This window comes from Castanea sativa, chromosome 11 (assembly GCF_040712315.1).
Source record: "Castanea sativa cultivar Marrone di Chiusa Pesio chromosome 11, ASM4071231v1".
NCBI classification, from domain to species: Eukaryota; Viridiplantae; Streptophyta; class Magnoliopsida; order Fagales; family Fagaceae; genus Castanea; species Castanea sativa.
The window spans coordinates 33066504-33078405 of record NC_134023.1 but is presented as its reverse complement, the minus strand read 5'-3'; the positions used below and the strand labels follow the sequence as shown (position 1 = coordinate 33078405).

The 11902-nt window shown below is 34.3% G+C and overlaps 1 protein-coding gene across 1 annotated transcript; it reads left to right on the top strand.

Annotated features, from left to right (window-relative positions):
- Window positions 1–7507: 7507 nt before the first annotated feature.
- LOC142618018 (subtilisin-like protease SBT4.6) lies at window positions 7508–11455 on the top strand. The gene is made up of 10 exons (XM_075790992.1): window positions 7508–7603; window positions 7690–7784; window positions 7868–7959; window positions 8065–8311; window positions 9333–9840; window positions 9922–10016; window positions 10105–10323; window positions 10412–10523; window positions 10610–10823; window positions 10911–11455. The coding sequence occupies exons 1-10, from the start codon at window positions 7508–7510 to the stop codon at window positions 11453–11455; spliced, it is 2223 nt and encodes a 740-aa protein (XP_075647107.1).
- Window positions 11456–11902: the final 447 nt, after the last annotated feature.

Genomic DNA, 11902 nt, shown 5'->3' with positions numbered 1-11902 from the left:
GAACATTTCTCGCAAACTTCTTGTGAGTTAGTAGCGAAATTGCATTGATCTTCATTTCATGCTCGATTCTTCACCAACTTAATACTAAACCCAATACAATAAAATCCCACAAAATACAAGGAAATAAATTAATGGAATTACAACACTTTTTGTCATGGAATAAAGCCAACATAAAACATAGTTGTAAATCACAACTTTACAATTTCCCCCTTTGGCTATTCCGTGATAAAACACCCTATAACAAACTCTAGACTTAAACGTGAGTTTGGGAACAATGAAAAAGCTCACTCACACTTAAATCTAAAACCTGTGATGAACTTGGAACATATATACCTATAACTTGAAACACTTGCATAAAACACATTAGAACCTTAAGGTAAAGTAAATAATAAGAGGACAAGTATAATGTAACAAGTAAAAATGCGATCAAGTAAACATGATGAGAAACATATAAGCAACTTGATCAAATGCATGACCGTCATATGGAAATGATCATAATGATCATTTAGCTAGTAAATGATCATCCGGACACCCAATGCAATTAAGAGAAATGCTAAAATAAATTTCATGTCCAACATATAAACACTATGCAATGAGAGCAACAAAACATATATACTAAACGTAACTTAAAGCACCATAAAGCAAAACAAGAAAACAAAAAAAGAATAAAACAAAAAAAACAAGGTTTTCTCATAAAAAAGTTGTCTTCTCCCCCTTGGTATATGCATCTCCCCTATAGAGTTTCTCCCCCTATGAATATGCATGAGATAGAATTTCTCTCCCTAAGAATGTGCACAAGAGTCATATAGAAATGACGATACACTCTGATATACTCTCTGGTATACTCTTCCCCTTTTTGTCGGGAATAGACAAATGAATCAAGAGGAAGGAGGGAAAGAAAAGAAGATATGAACAATGGTAATGATGCATGAGGGGTGCAAGATGAATGAGAAAATGAAGCTCAAACAAAGGACAAAACACCTTAAAAAAATAATGCTACAAAGTATAAAGTAAATATGACATGCTCAGGATGAGGGAACAAGATATAGACCAAGGCATGACATAGACACAAGAACATGTTATATGTGCTAAAAGGTCTAAAAATACTTAACTAGCATGAGTGAATGCAAAACATGTCAAGTGATAGAGTGTGTGCATCAATGGTGCATCTAGTGTGCATGTGAGATGCATGAGCAAGCACTCATGGTGATCCCCAAAAATTGGTACTCATTGGAGTCCAAAAGAGTGAAAAAAATACTAGAGGAATTTTATCAAACACTTAGATTGCATACACTACACATGTATGTTAAACAATGCGTAAACATATGAAAATCTTGCCTAAATACATGTTTTTTTGGCCACAAGGGGCCAACATCCAAAGCAAATAATCAAACAAAACAAAACTCAATAAAAAAGATTGATGAAAATTAAGTTTTCGAACCCCCATTTGAGAAAATCCCAACTATAAACATAAAACCCCCAAAAACATAATCAAAGGATCAAAATCAATTAAAAGTGTTAAAGATTACCTTAGAGATGTTTATGGAGTGTAAAACAATTGAAATTAGATGGGTTTTAATTTAGAAGCTTTGAAAAAGAGGGTTTGGAGAGGATGGAGTCATAAAAGAGTCAAATGAGTAGTTTTGGACCAAAAACTCATGAAATACCCATAAAATAGTTGATCTGGGAATTTTGCAAGTTGTGAACTCGCGAGATACTCATGAAAGTTTTTGCCTGAATGCCAAAAATGCATTTTTTTAGCTTTGCAACTTGCAGCCAAGTCGTGAACAACTCATGAATGACTCGCGAAAGGCTCCAACCCTTGTTTTTCAACACAAAAACAAGTGAAAATGGCCAAATACCACCATTTTCCAAAATTTGTAGCAAAAAAGCACTGTTTCGGAACTTATTAGTGATCTACCACTTTTCTAGTACTCAAGTTTTACAAACTCAAGTTCTAAATGGTACTCGAGTTTATGAAACTTAAGTTCCTAGAAGTTTTGCCCAGTGGCACTACTGACTTGGAATTTGTGCAATTAAAAAATATAATGTGGTACTCGAGCTTGGTAAACTCGAGTTCCAGGCAACACAATACTCGAGCATACCAAGCTCGAGTTCTTTGTAAATAAAATTTATGTTTATTTTTTTTTCTACGGTACTCGGGCTCACCAAGCTCGAGTTCCTTATAATATGGAAATCGAGTTTGGTAAACTCAAGTTCCTTATAACTTTTTTTTTTTATAATCGACAAATAAACATAGACATAAAAATAAGTAGTTTTTTTTAATGTTTTTCTTTATTTAAATAGAAGCATTGTAAAATATAGAGATTTTAATTTCAAAATATGAATTTTTAGGCCACTCATACCTCTTGTTCATTCATTTTTAACACAATTTCTTACTTCTCGGAAGCGTTATGGTCAAATTGGTTAAAATATTGGGGTTGCAATGAGAAATTAGAACATGTAAAAGAAAAATCTCACTCCATTTTTAGCCATGGGCACACCGAAAGAAGTTTAAGCTCCATAAATTGTTCACTGTTTTCTCATAAAACACCTAGTGAAATCGTGTTTTCTAAATTTAAAAGCCAAATTTGAATGCTTTTTCATGTTTGAATTTCACAATAATCGAATCTATTTTTCTGGATTGATAAGATTTGTTTCTACATTAATAAAATTTGCTTACTGCACATCATGTCATGAATCTGTTTATGAATCACATTGTTGGGTGTAAACAAGGAAATTGCTCCAAGTTTGGAAGTTCTTTTGAGTCATTTTGAGGATTTGAGAATTTGAGAAATTTTGTCGTCGGTCATATCATCCTATGGGGTTTGAAAATTTTAAGAAGTTTTCCTTTTTTAATTAAAGAGAAAATAATATTAGAGTTTAAGATGTGCCTACAACTAGAAAGACTTCAAGGAGGTCTTTACTCATGGGTTGTAACATAGGCCGGGTTTAGGTTATGAAATGAATGAAATAAAAAGGCTCAAAATTCCCTATGATGTTCCCCCTAAGTATGCATTACTCAAAAATCAAGTATTTGAGAAGTTTTCCCATTTATTCTTTGTCATCTTCTCACTAATCTTTATTGGTCACTTGTATCAACATTTGTTTTTATGCTCATTCCTCTTGAATCATACCTCTAGACTTTCATCTTGTAAAATCCTTTTCTTTTTAGGCTACATATTCAAGTTTTAAATTTGCTAGGATTTTCTCTTCTTTTTTTTCCTTTTCTTTTTAACAAAATCTAAATAAGCACAAAAAAAAAAAAAAGGTTTCTACTCAATAACATGTGGAATTGAATTTAGGCAAAGTCTGATCAACCATCAGATGACGGTGGAGTGATAACTTTTTCGTCAATTAGATTTTGAATGGCATCTCGCAGGTTGATGCACTTGTTTGTTTGATGGCCAAGTTCTTGATGATATTTGTAGAACTCATGTGGCTTGTATCCTTTTAGCAGTGGGCATGGCTGAGGGCAAGGGTCAAGTGGGTTGAGATATCCCTCAATTTTGAGCTTTTCAAACAATTGGCTTATGGGTATGTGGAGTTCACTGAACTTCCTTCGAGGCCTAGGATTGGCAATCGATGATGCTTGGTAATCTACAAAATTGACTGCTTCCTCATTGGTGGTGTGGGCTACTGCTTTCTTAGAAGTGTAGCTTCCTTCATTGACAACATCTTCCACTTGAGTACCAACTATGATCAAGGCTTTGAAGTTAATAAAGTATTGGGCAAAGAGATGTTTATGGTATATGGGCAACAAATTTTTCACCATCATTTGGATTTGCTCTTCTTCGTTGGGCATATTTGTCATTTGGGCTGCTTTTGCCCTCTATCTTGTGATAAAGACTGAGAAGTTTCCTTGGGCTTTTGGTTGGTTGTCTCCAAATCAAGCCTAGTAATGTCCACTTCGGTATTGTATTTGTATTGCTTATAGAATTCATTACCAATGTCCTCCCAAGTGCTGATAAAGAGTCTTCAAGATTCAAAAACCAACGGAGTGTAGCACCAGTAAGTGTGTTTTGGAACATATGGGTCAAAAGTTCTTCAGTAGCTCCCAAGGGTTGGAGGGCCCTTGTGTACATCTTCAAATGGGCTTTGGGGCAGCTTGTTCCATCAAACTTGTCAAAGCTTGGCATCTTGAATTTGGGTGGAGCTCTTACTCGTGGGAAGAGAGAAACAGAATGGAAGTTCACGGTATCTTCCTTCCACCGAAACTTTTGAAATAGTTGTTCCATTTGATCCAAGTGCTCCTTCAACTTTTTCTCACTTTCAGTCAATTGTGGGCCTTGAACTTCATTCTCATCATTTTGGAAAGTGGTAGTATCTTTTCCTTTGAGCTTTTGACTCAAAGTGTTGAACTCTTCATGAAGTTGGGCTTGACTCACCACCAAAGTATTGAACAATTCATGGAAGTTGGTCATGGGCTCATTCAATGTTTTATCTTCAACCATGGCAACAAGAAATGAGTTTGGGTTGGCAAATGAATTTGACAATGAGCTTGGTTGACTTGAGCTTGAACTTTAAAGGCCTGAACCTTCACTTGATTAGGCTTGCACTTGGAAAACTGCATGCACAGATGTTATATTTTCTCTAGAAAAACAAATTGGGCCTCCATGTCGAGTAGAGTTCAATCATAGGCTTTTAGGCTTGAGTTTATTCATAGAATACATGGTTCAAACAATTATGATACTCGATTTTGCACCCATAATTTTATTTTGGAAGATGACTAAAATGACCATTTCAAGTACCCAAAAATCATAGTTGTATTACATGCTTTAAAACATCCATTGCATATCATAAAAATGATCTTGAGATTCTAACGGTCGCGATGGTATGTCCGATTCTCAAATCAGACCGTCGGATTGAAAGATCTCACAAAAACAAGTTTTCACGATTTGCATGCATTTTGTTTGGGTGGAACCGATCACATGTGATTAGTTAAAATTAATTCTAATTGGTTAAAAAATTAAAATTAATTAAATAATTTTAATTGATTGTTGGTTTTTGCCAGAAATAAGCCTACTTGCATGGGAATAAAATGGATAATTAGATAATAAGAGAATTGTTGATAATTAAGTCTTTTTAGAATATTTATCTATCAAATAATTATTTTTTTAAAGACCTGATTGTCAAAATAAAAGGGATTAATTTTAGAATACGAGTTAAAAATACGTCCATGTGAAAATCCCGACTCAGATAATCCCTAAAAAAGAGTCCAAATTGAACAAAAATTGGAAGTGGGGCTCAGTACTTGAGAGGGCCAATTGACAATCTTGGAGTGTCGATCAGCACATGGCAAGTGCTGACTGACACTTCTCAAGTGCCAATGGGCATAACTTCGAGGCCCGGCCCGGCCCGGAAACGCTCTAATTAAGTTAAAACACATCTATTTCAAATTTTTAGGGATAAGGGCGCAACCCATTCATATTTGGTCCCATTCAACTTATTTTTCAAGCATCCAACCTCTATGAATAGGGGAAAAACATCATAATTCGAAGCCCTTCTTTTTCTGACTTCTTTGCTCCCCTTACGTCAAAGACGTTATGGAAGCCTTGGCTTTAAGAATTTCTTTTCGGTAAGTGAACATATTTTAGATCTTAAAGAGGTTGAAATTCTTTGATTTCTAAAATATTCTTTCATTGAAGGGTTCATTCATGCAAGTATGTCTTTAAGCTCACTCTGTTATTTATTCTTTTCTTTCCTATCTGATATATGTGTTTGGTTCATCGCATATTTTAATGGATGTATGTTTGATTTTGTTGTCAATAAAATCTTGTTCATATTTTTTTGCCATGTTCATAGGCTTAATTCACTTCTCTTTTTAAGAGAGGGGATGTCCTCTATTTATAGTGATTTTAGAGGATAAGCTCCACTTTGAGTGGATATGCTTGAAAGTATGTAGTAGACTTTTGATTGGCCCAAATTCTTCTTAGAGATAATTTTCTCTATTTATCTTTATCATATTTTGATATAGATAATAATCAACAAAGATAAATCATTATCTCTATTTAATTCATTTTAATAAAGATAATTATCTATCAATTTTGAATAGAAAATTTATCTTTATTTTAATAAAGATAATTGTCCATAAATTTTGAATAGGAAATTTATCTTTATCTTGTGGGCCAAATGACACGGGGCAAATTTTGATGTGCCAATGTGATGTCAATTTGGATGACATATGTCATCATCTAATTTAATTAATTTAATGACATTAATTTAGAATTTGCCACTAAATTTTGATGTGGCATTTTATGATTGGCTTAAAATTTTTTGCCTCCTACAATAGTATATGATGATACCATATATATATATATATATATATATATATATATATATATATATATATATATATATATATATTCAACAAAAATTGTAACTATGATTTAGACTCTTCATTTATAAAAAATGAAATATTTAAGACTTTTTAATTAAATTGATACATTTTCTAAACGTATATGAATTTTTAGAATAATTTATAACCTTTCAAAAAAAAAAATTTATACAATTAGTTATTTTTTTCTTCGGTGCTGAGACTGCCTCTTACTCTCGTGGGTAAACTCCTACTTGATTAGTCAGAACTTCTCTGTCTCCTACAGCCGCTATCGCTTTGGCTGCAGGAGGGGAATGGTTCAAAAAATAACTTCCATAAACTTATTAATATAAAAGGTAACCACCATCGGATCAATTTTTTTTTTTTTTTGCGGGTTACATCAAGAGTTGAGAGTGTGAGAATTTGGACTCTTAATGACTTTGTTAGAAATATTAAAAAGTACCAATTGAGCTATATGACTTTTGGCACCGCTATTATCGCACAATGTGCACGTTTTTGAGTTACATGCCCAAAGATATTCTCAATATATAATTTAATTATTTGTTAGTGTTTGTGGCTCATACATTGTTGTGACTGTAGAAGCCTTATGGTTTTAAAAGAAAAATATAGACGTCTTAGAGAACTTGGTCATACAACGTAGAATGACATAAATGCAAAATCTTAGTCAACTAACCAAAAAAACCACCCACGTCAATTTGTCTAAAATTATGCATATCTTGTCCACATGTACGGTGCTCATGTAGATTTACACAGTTACTTTCATATGTACAAATTTATTTTATTCATTTCTCAATTCACTTTTTAGTTGGTATGTGTGTCATTGATGTGGTTGTTTTAAAAAAAATGGTTGCCTATTTAAAAACAAAAAAAAAAGGTACGAATTGACAATGCGAATGTTCTCGGTCAAATCTATGTAAAGCATTTCCATATTGTTTAGGACCTGCAGCCAGCATTGCCCCACCTATATATAGGAGCATGCATATTGAATACTAAAAATAAAACCTAAATGAATAGTATTAATAAACAATAATTGCTAGATGTATTTCTAACTATGCATATCAGATCAAGCAACATAGACCTGAATGTTTAATAGAGAGGGGCGTTAAAAACTCAATCCTGGTAAAAAAAAAAAACGCTAGTCACCAATCTTCAATTTTCAGAATTGGAACAATGGCAAAGCAAGCTTCTCTTATGTTTTATTACGTTTTCACCATATTCATAATCACCACGAGCGTTCTGTGCGGGGCCAGCACCGAAGAAAAAAAGGTGACTGATCATTCACATTTCTGGAAATTCAGTCTTCTATTTTATTTGAGATGTCTAGTTAGTTACTCCTTTTGATGATAATGCAGGTTCACATTGTGTACATGGGTTCACTTCCAAAGGGGCAATACTCACCATTGTCTCGCCACCGTAGTATGCTGCGGCAAACCGTTCAGCTGGACAGGTAATATTTCTTATTTTTCAAGCTTACCCAAATCATCGATAAGCAATTATATTCATCATTTCTCTTTGTGTGTCTATGTGTAGTTCTGTAGAAACATCATACATCAGAAGTTACACTAGGAGTTTCAATGGATTTGTTGCAAAGCTCACGGATAGCGAAAAGCAAAGGCTTTCTAGTGAGTGCTGCAAGATTTAGACTTCATCATTGTCAAAATAGTTACACACACACACACATTATATTACATTATTGTCAAGATAATAGGATAAACTATGATATGCAGATATGGAAGGTGTCATCTCCGTTTTTCCAAGAAAAACTCTTCAACTTCAAACAACAAGATCATGGGACTTCATAGGTTTACAAGAAAGTGCCACGCGGAATGCCCAAGCTGAGAGTGATATCATAATCGGAGTTCTAGATACTGGAATTTCGCCTGAATCAGAAAGCTTTAATGATAAAGGTTTTGGTCCTCCTCCCAGCAAGTGGAAGGGTGTTTGTGAAGGCGGCCTAAATTTCACATGCAACAAGTAATGTTTTACACTTTGATTATTGTTTTGCGAACAAACTTTGCCTACAAGCTTTCACGAAAAAAATTAACACAACTACATATTTTGAAAATCTAAGGCCTGTTTGGTACATGCGTTTAAACAACAGTTTTTAAGTTTAAAATGTTTTTTTTAAAATACGTATAGGTGAAAACGTGTGTGGATTTTTTTTTTGTTCTTAACATGCATGTCAAATTTTGTACAAATAGGAAGTTACTTTCTATTCAATCTATAAACTTGTTTTTTATACATAATTTAAAACTACAAAAACTTGAAATTTAAATATTTAATTGATGACATACTATTCTTGAAATTTTGCAAGTATGGAGGATATAATAATAAATATAATCTAATAGTAAATCTATAAAAATTCACATCCAATAAAAAGATATAGATAGGAGTTTGTAGTTATTGTCTACAAACTAGTTTGTACACAAACTTTGTTCTTGTTCTACTAGATGCATTCTAAGAAACCAATGGCGTGTTTGGTACGTGTGCTTAAAAACTGAAAATTATTATTTGAAAATATTTGTAGAAATACGTGTGTGTGAAAAAATATATGGAAATACGTGTAATGTTGTTTAAAAACTGAAAATGACTGTTTGAAAACACAAACCAAATACCCCCTAATTGCCTATATAATGCTTTTCATTGCGTCTATTGTATCTTATATATGTTAAAGGGGTATAGCAAATTAATTTCAATCTTAATGAACAAATTAATCCCTCAACTTATACGGAACCTAAACATAATAAATTCCACCAAAATAGTTTGAGATTTAATATGTTATATTTTCAAACATTATAGTTAAATTTATTTCTTTTAAAATTATAAGGATAGTTACATGCTTAAATTGTAGGGTTTAAAATGAAATTTCTTTAGAAAATTAATGTTAGATGTATGAATACTTTTATGAATGGCAGTAGTATCATACTTGACATGGATATGCAAACGACTAGAACAAGTGAAAATCATCATTGATAATATAATTGTCATGTTACAGCAAGATAATTGGAGCTCGATATTACGGCGGCTCACGGCCAAATTCAACTCAGTCTGCAAGGGATGGCGATGATGGTCATGGATCTCACACTGCCTCTATAGCAGCCGGGAACAGAGTAAACAATGTTAGCTTTTTTGGACTGGCACAAGGTACCGCAAGAGGAGGGGTTCCCAGTGCTAGGATTGCAACATATAGAATCTGCCAACCGGACGGGTGTACTAATGAAGATATCTTGGCTGCTTTTGATGATGCAATTGCTGATGGAGTTGACATCATTTCAATTTCAGTAGGAGGAGTAGAAGCTACTGATTTCTTTGAAGATACCATTGCAATTGGTGCTTTTCATGCAATGCAGAAGGGGATAGTGACTTCTCACTCTGCAGGCAATCGAGGTCCTTCCTATGGATCAACCGCTAGTGTAGCACCGTGGTTGATTTCTGTAGCAGCAAGTCACACAGATCGTCTGTTCATAGACAAGGTTGTCCTTGGTGATGGCAGAACATTAGTTGTATGTATCAACACTCCTAAATCTTCTAGAATTAAGCAATAATTTTATTGTTATGTATCCTAATGGCCTCTCCACAATCAGGGAAAATCAATCAATTCTTTTGCATCACCCGCAACCAGGTTTCCTCTACTACATGGAAAAGAAGTTTCAAGTCAGTGCTCTGAAAATAATTCAATGTAGATTTTGATGCCCAAAGTCTTGCCGCTTTCAAAATTTTCTTAACAAATATATCAAGGAAAATTATAAAGTCTCTTTGCATTTCAGGTACTGCAATGAAGGGTGTCTAGACAAGAAATTGGTGAAGGGAAAGTATGTGCTTTGTAAATCGAATTCTGGAGATTTTGAGGCTTTCGCTGCTGGTGCACTAGGGGCAATCGTGAGAAATGAACCATATATGGATTATTCTGATGTTGTTGCATTACCTGCAGTGCTATTAAGCGCTAAAGAGCATGATTTGGTCTTGTCCTACGTGAATTCCACAAAGTACTATTTCTTATAATTACCCATGTTTTGTTTTACTTACGTTGGATTTGCTTCCTTTTCTGACTAGTCCTTACGTTTTATTTTATAGAAACCCTCAAGCAAGCATTTTGAAAAGTGAAACTATAAAAGATGCGGAAGCTCCTACCATTGCTTCATTCTCTTCACGAGGACCAAATTTTGTTACACCAGATATTATAAAGGTATATGATTGTAGCCTACATCTCTAAGTCTTTCCTAACAAGTCTATTTATGGTATTTTGCTCATATTTGGCTAAGTGTATCGCAGCCTGATTTAAGTGCCCCAGGGGTGGAGATCTTAGCTGCATATTCCCCACTCGATACAATCTCGTTTACCTTTGATGATCCAAGGCGTGTTCACTACACTCTTTTATCTGGAACCTCTATGGCTTGCCCCCATGTTTCTGCTGCAGCTGCCTATGTCAAGACATTTCACCCTGATTGGTCTCCTTCAGCCATCAAATCTGCTCTTATGACTACCGGTAATCTTTCAATCCTAACAAAACTCTCCAAAATAGCTCTTATATCTTTTGTGTTAATATTTCTGAAATGTTAAATTTTATCTGCAGCTTTGCCCATGAGTGATGCCAAAAGTCTGGGTGGTGAATTTGCCTACGGATCTGGGCAAATAAATCCAGTGGCAGCTGTTCGTCCAGGACTTGTTTATGAAGCGCTCAAAGAAGACTACATAATAATGCTTTGTAACATTGGCTATGATGCAAAGAAACTTCAAGTCTTATCAGGAGATACTAACACCACTTGTCCTAAATTACCAGTCACTGCATCACCAAAGGATTTGAATTACCCTTCAATGGCAGCTGAGGTATTTCCAGCAAAGCCTTTCAATGTTACGTTTCACAGAACAGTTACAAATGTTGGCTTGGCAACTTCCAGTTACAAGGCAAAAATAGTCACAAATTCAAAAGTTAATATAAAAGTGGAGCCCGAAGTACTCACTTTCAAGTCCCTAAATGAGAAAAAATCTTTTGTTGTATCTGTCAGTGGAAGTGGTTTGCCAGTTAAGTCAAGGCTATCTGCATCACTGGTGTGGTCTGATGGCACTTACAGTGTGAGAAGTCCAATTGTTTTGCACACCCAAAGCGTTAGAGCCTAAAGGAATAGAATCCTTGTAAGCTTGCCATAACAAACTCCAACTTCTAGGAATAGATCATTCTTCCTTCCAATAAAATTTTAATGTAAAACTCAAGCTATCAGTGCAATAAAGATTCTTTTTATTTTTTGCAAATGGAGATTCGTTCGTCTGTTGATTCCTTTTAGTAAATAACTGAAATATTCATATGGTTTGGTCCAAACTAGAAATGATAAGGAATTCAAGTTACCATCATAAGACATTATTGTATTGACCGAATCATTAGCGTAGTCTAGGAGTCAGTTGTGCTGCATTTTAGTCCATCCTGCGCCGGATTTAACAAAATGGTGGACCATTCAGCACAAGAAAGATAGACCTTACATAGAAATGTAACAAAATTTACCACAACGGATGCTGCAGAATTGGCCTCTTTGTGTCAGAGTGTTTTACCCCGATTTGCTTATATTACTT

Bases quoted from the DNA above. Each gene is read 5' to 3' on its own strand.
- LOC142618018 (XM_075790992.1), top strand. From the start codon at position 7,508: ATGGCAAAGCAAGCTTCTCTTATGTTTTATTACGTTTTCACCATATTC. The intron at 7,960-8,064 runs GTGAGTGCTGCA...TATGATATGCAG, and splicing joins CGAAAAGCAAAGGCTTTCTA to ATATGGAAGGTGTCATCTCC. The intron at 8,312-9,332 runs GTAATGTTTTAC...GTCATGTTACAG, and splicing joins CTAAATTTCACATGCAACAA to CAAGATAATTGGAGCTCGAT.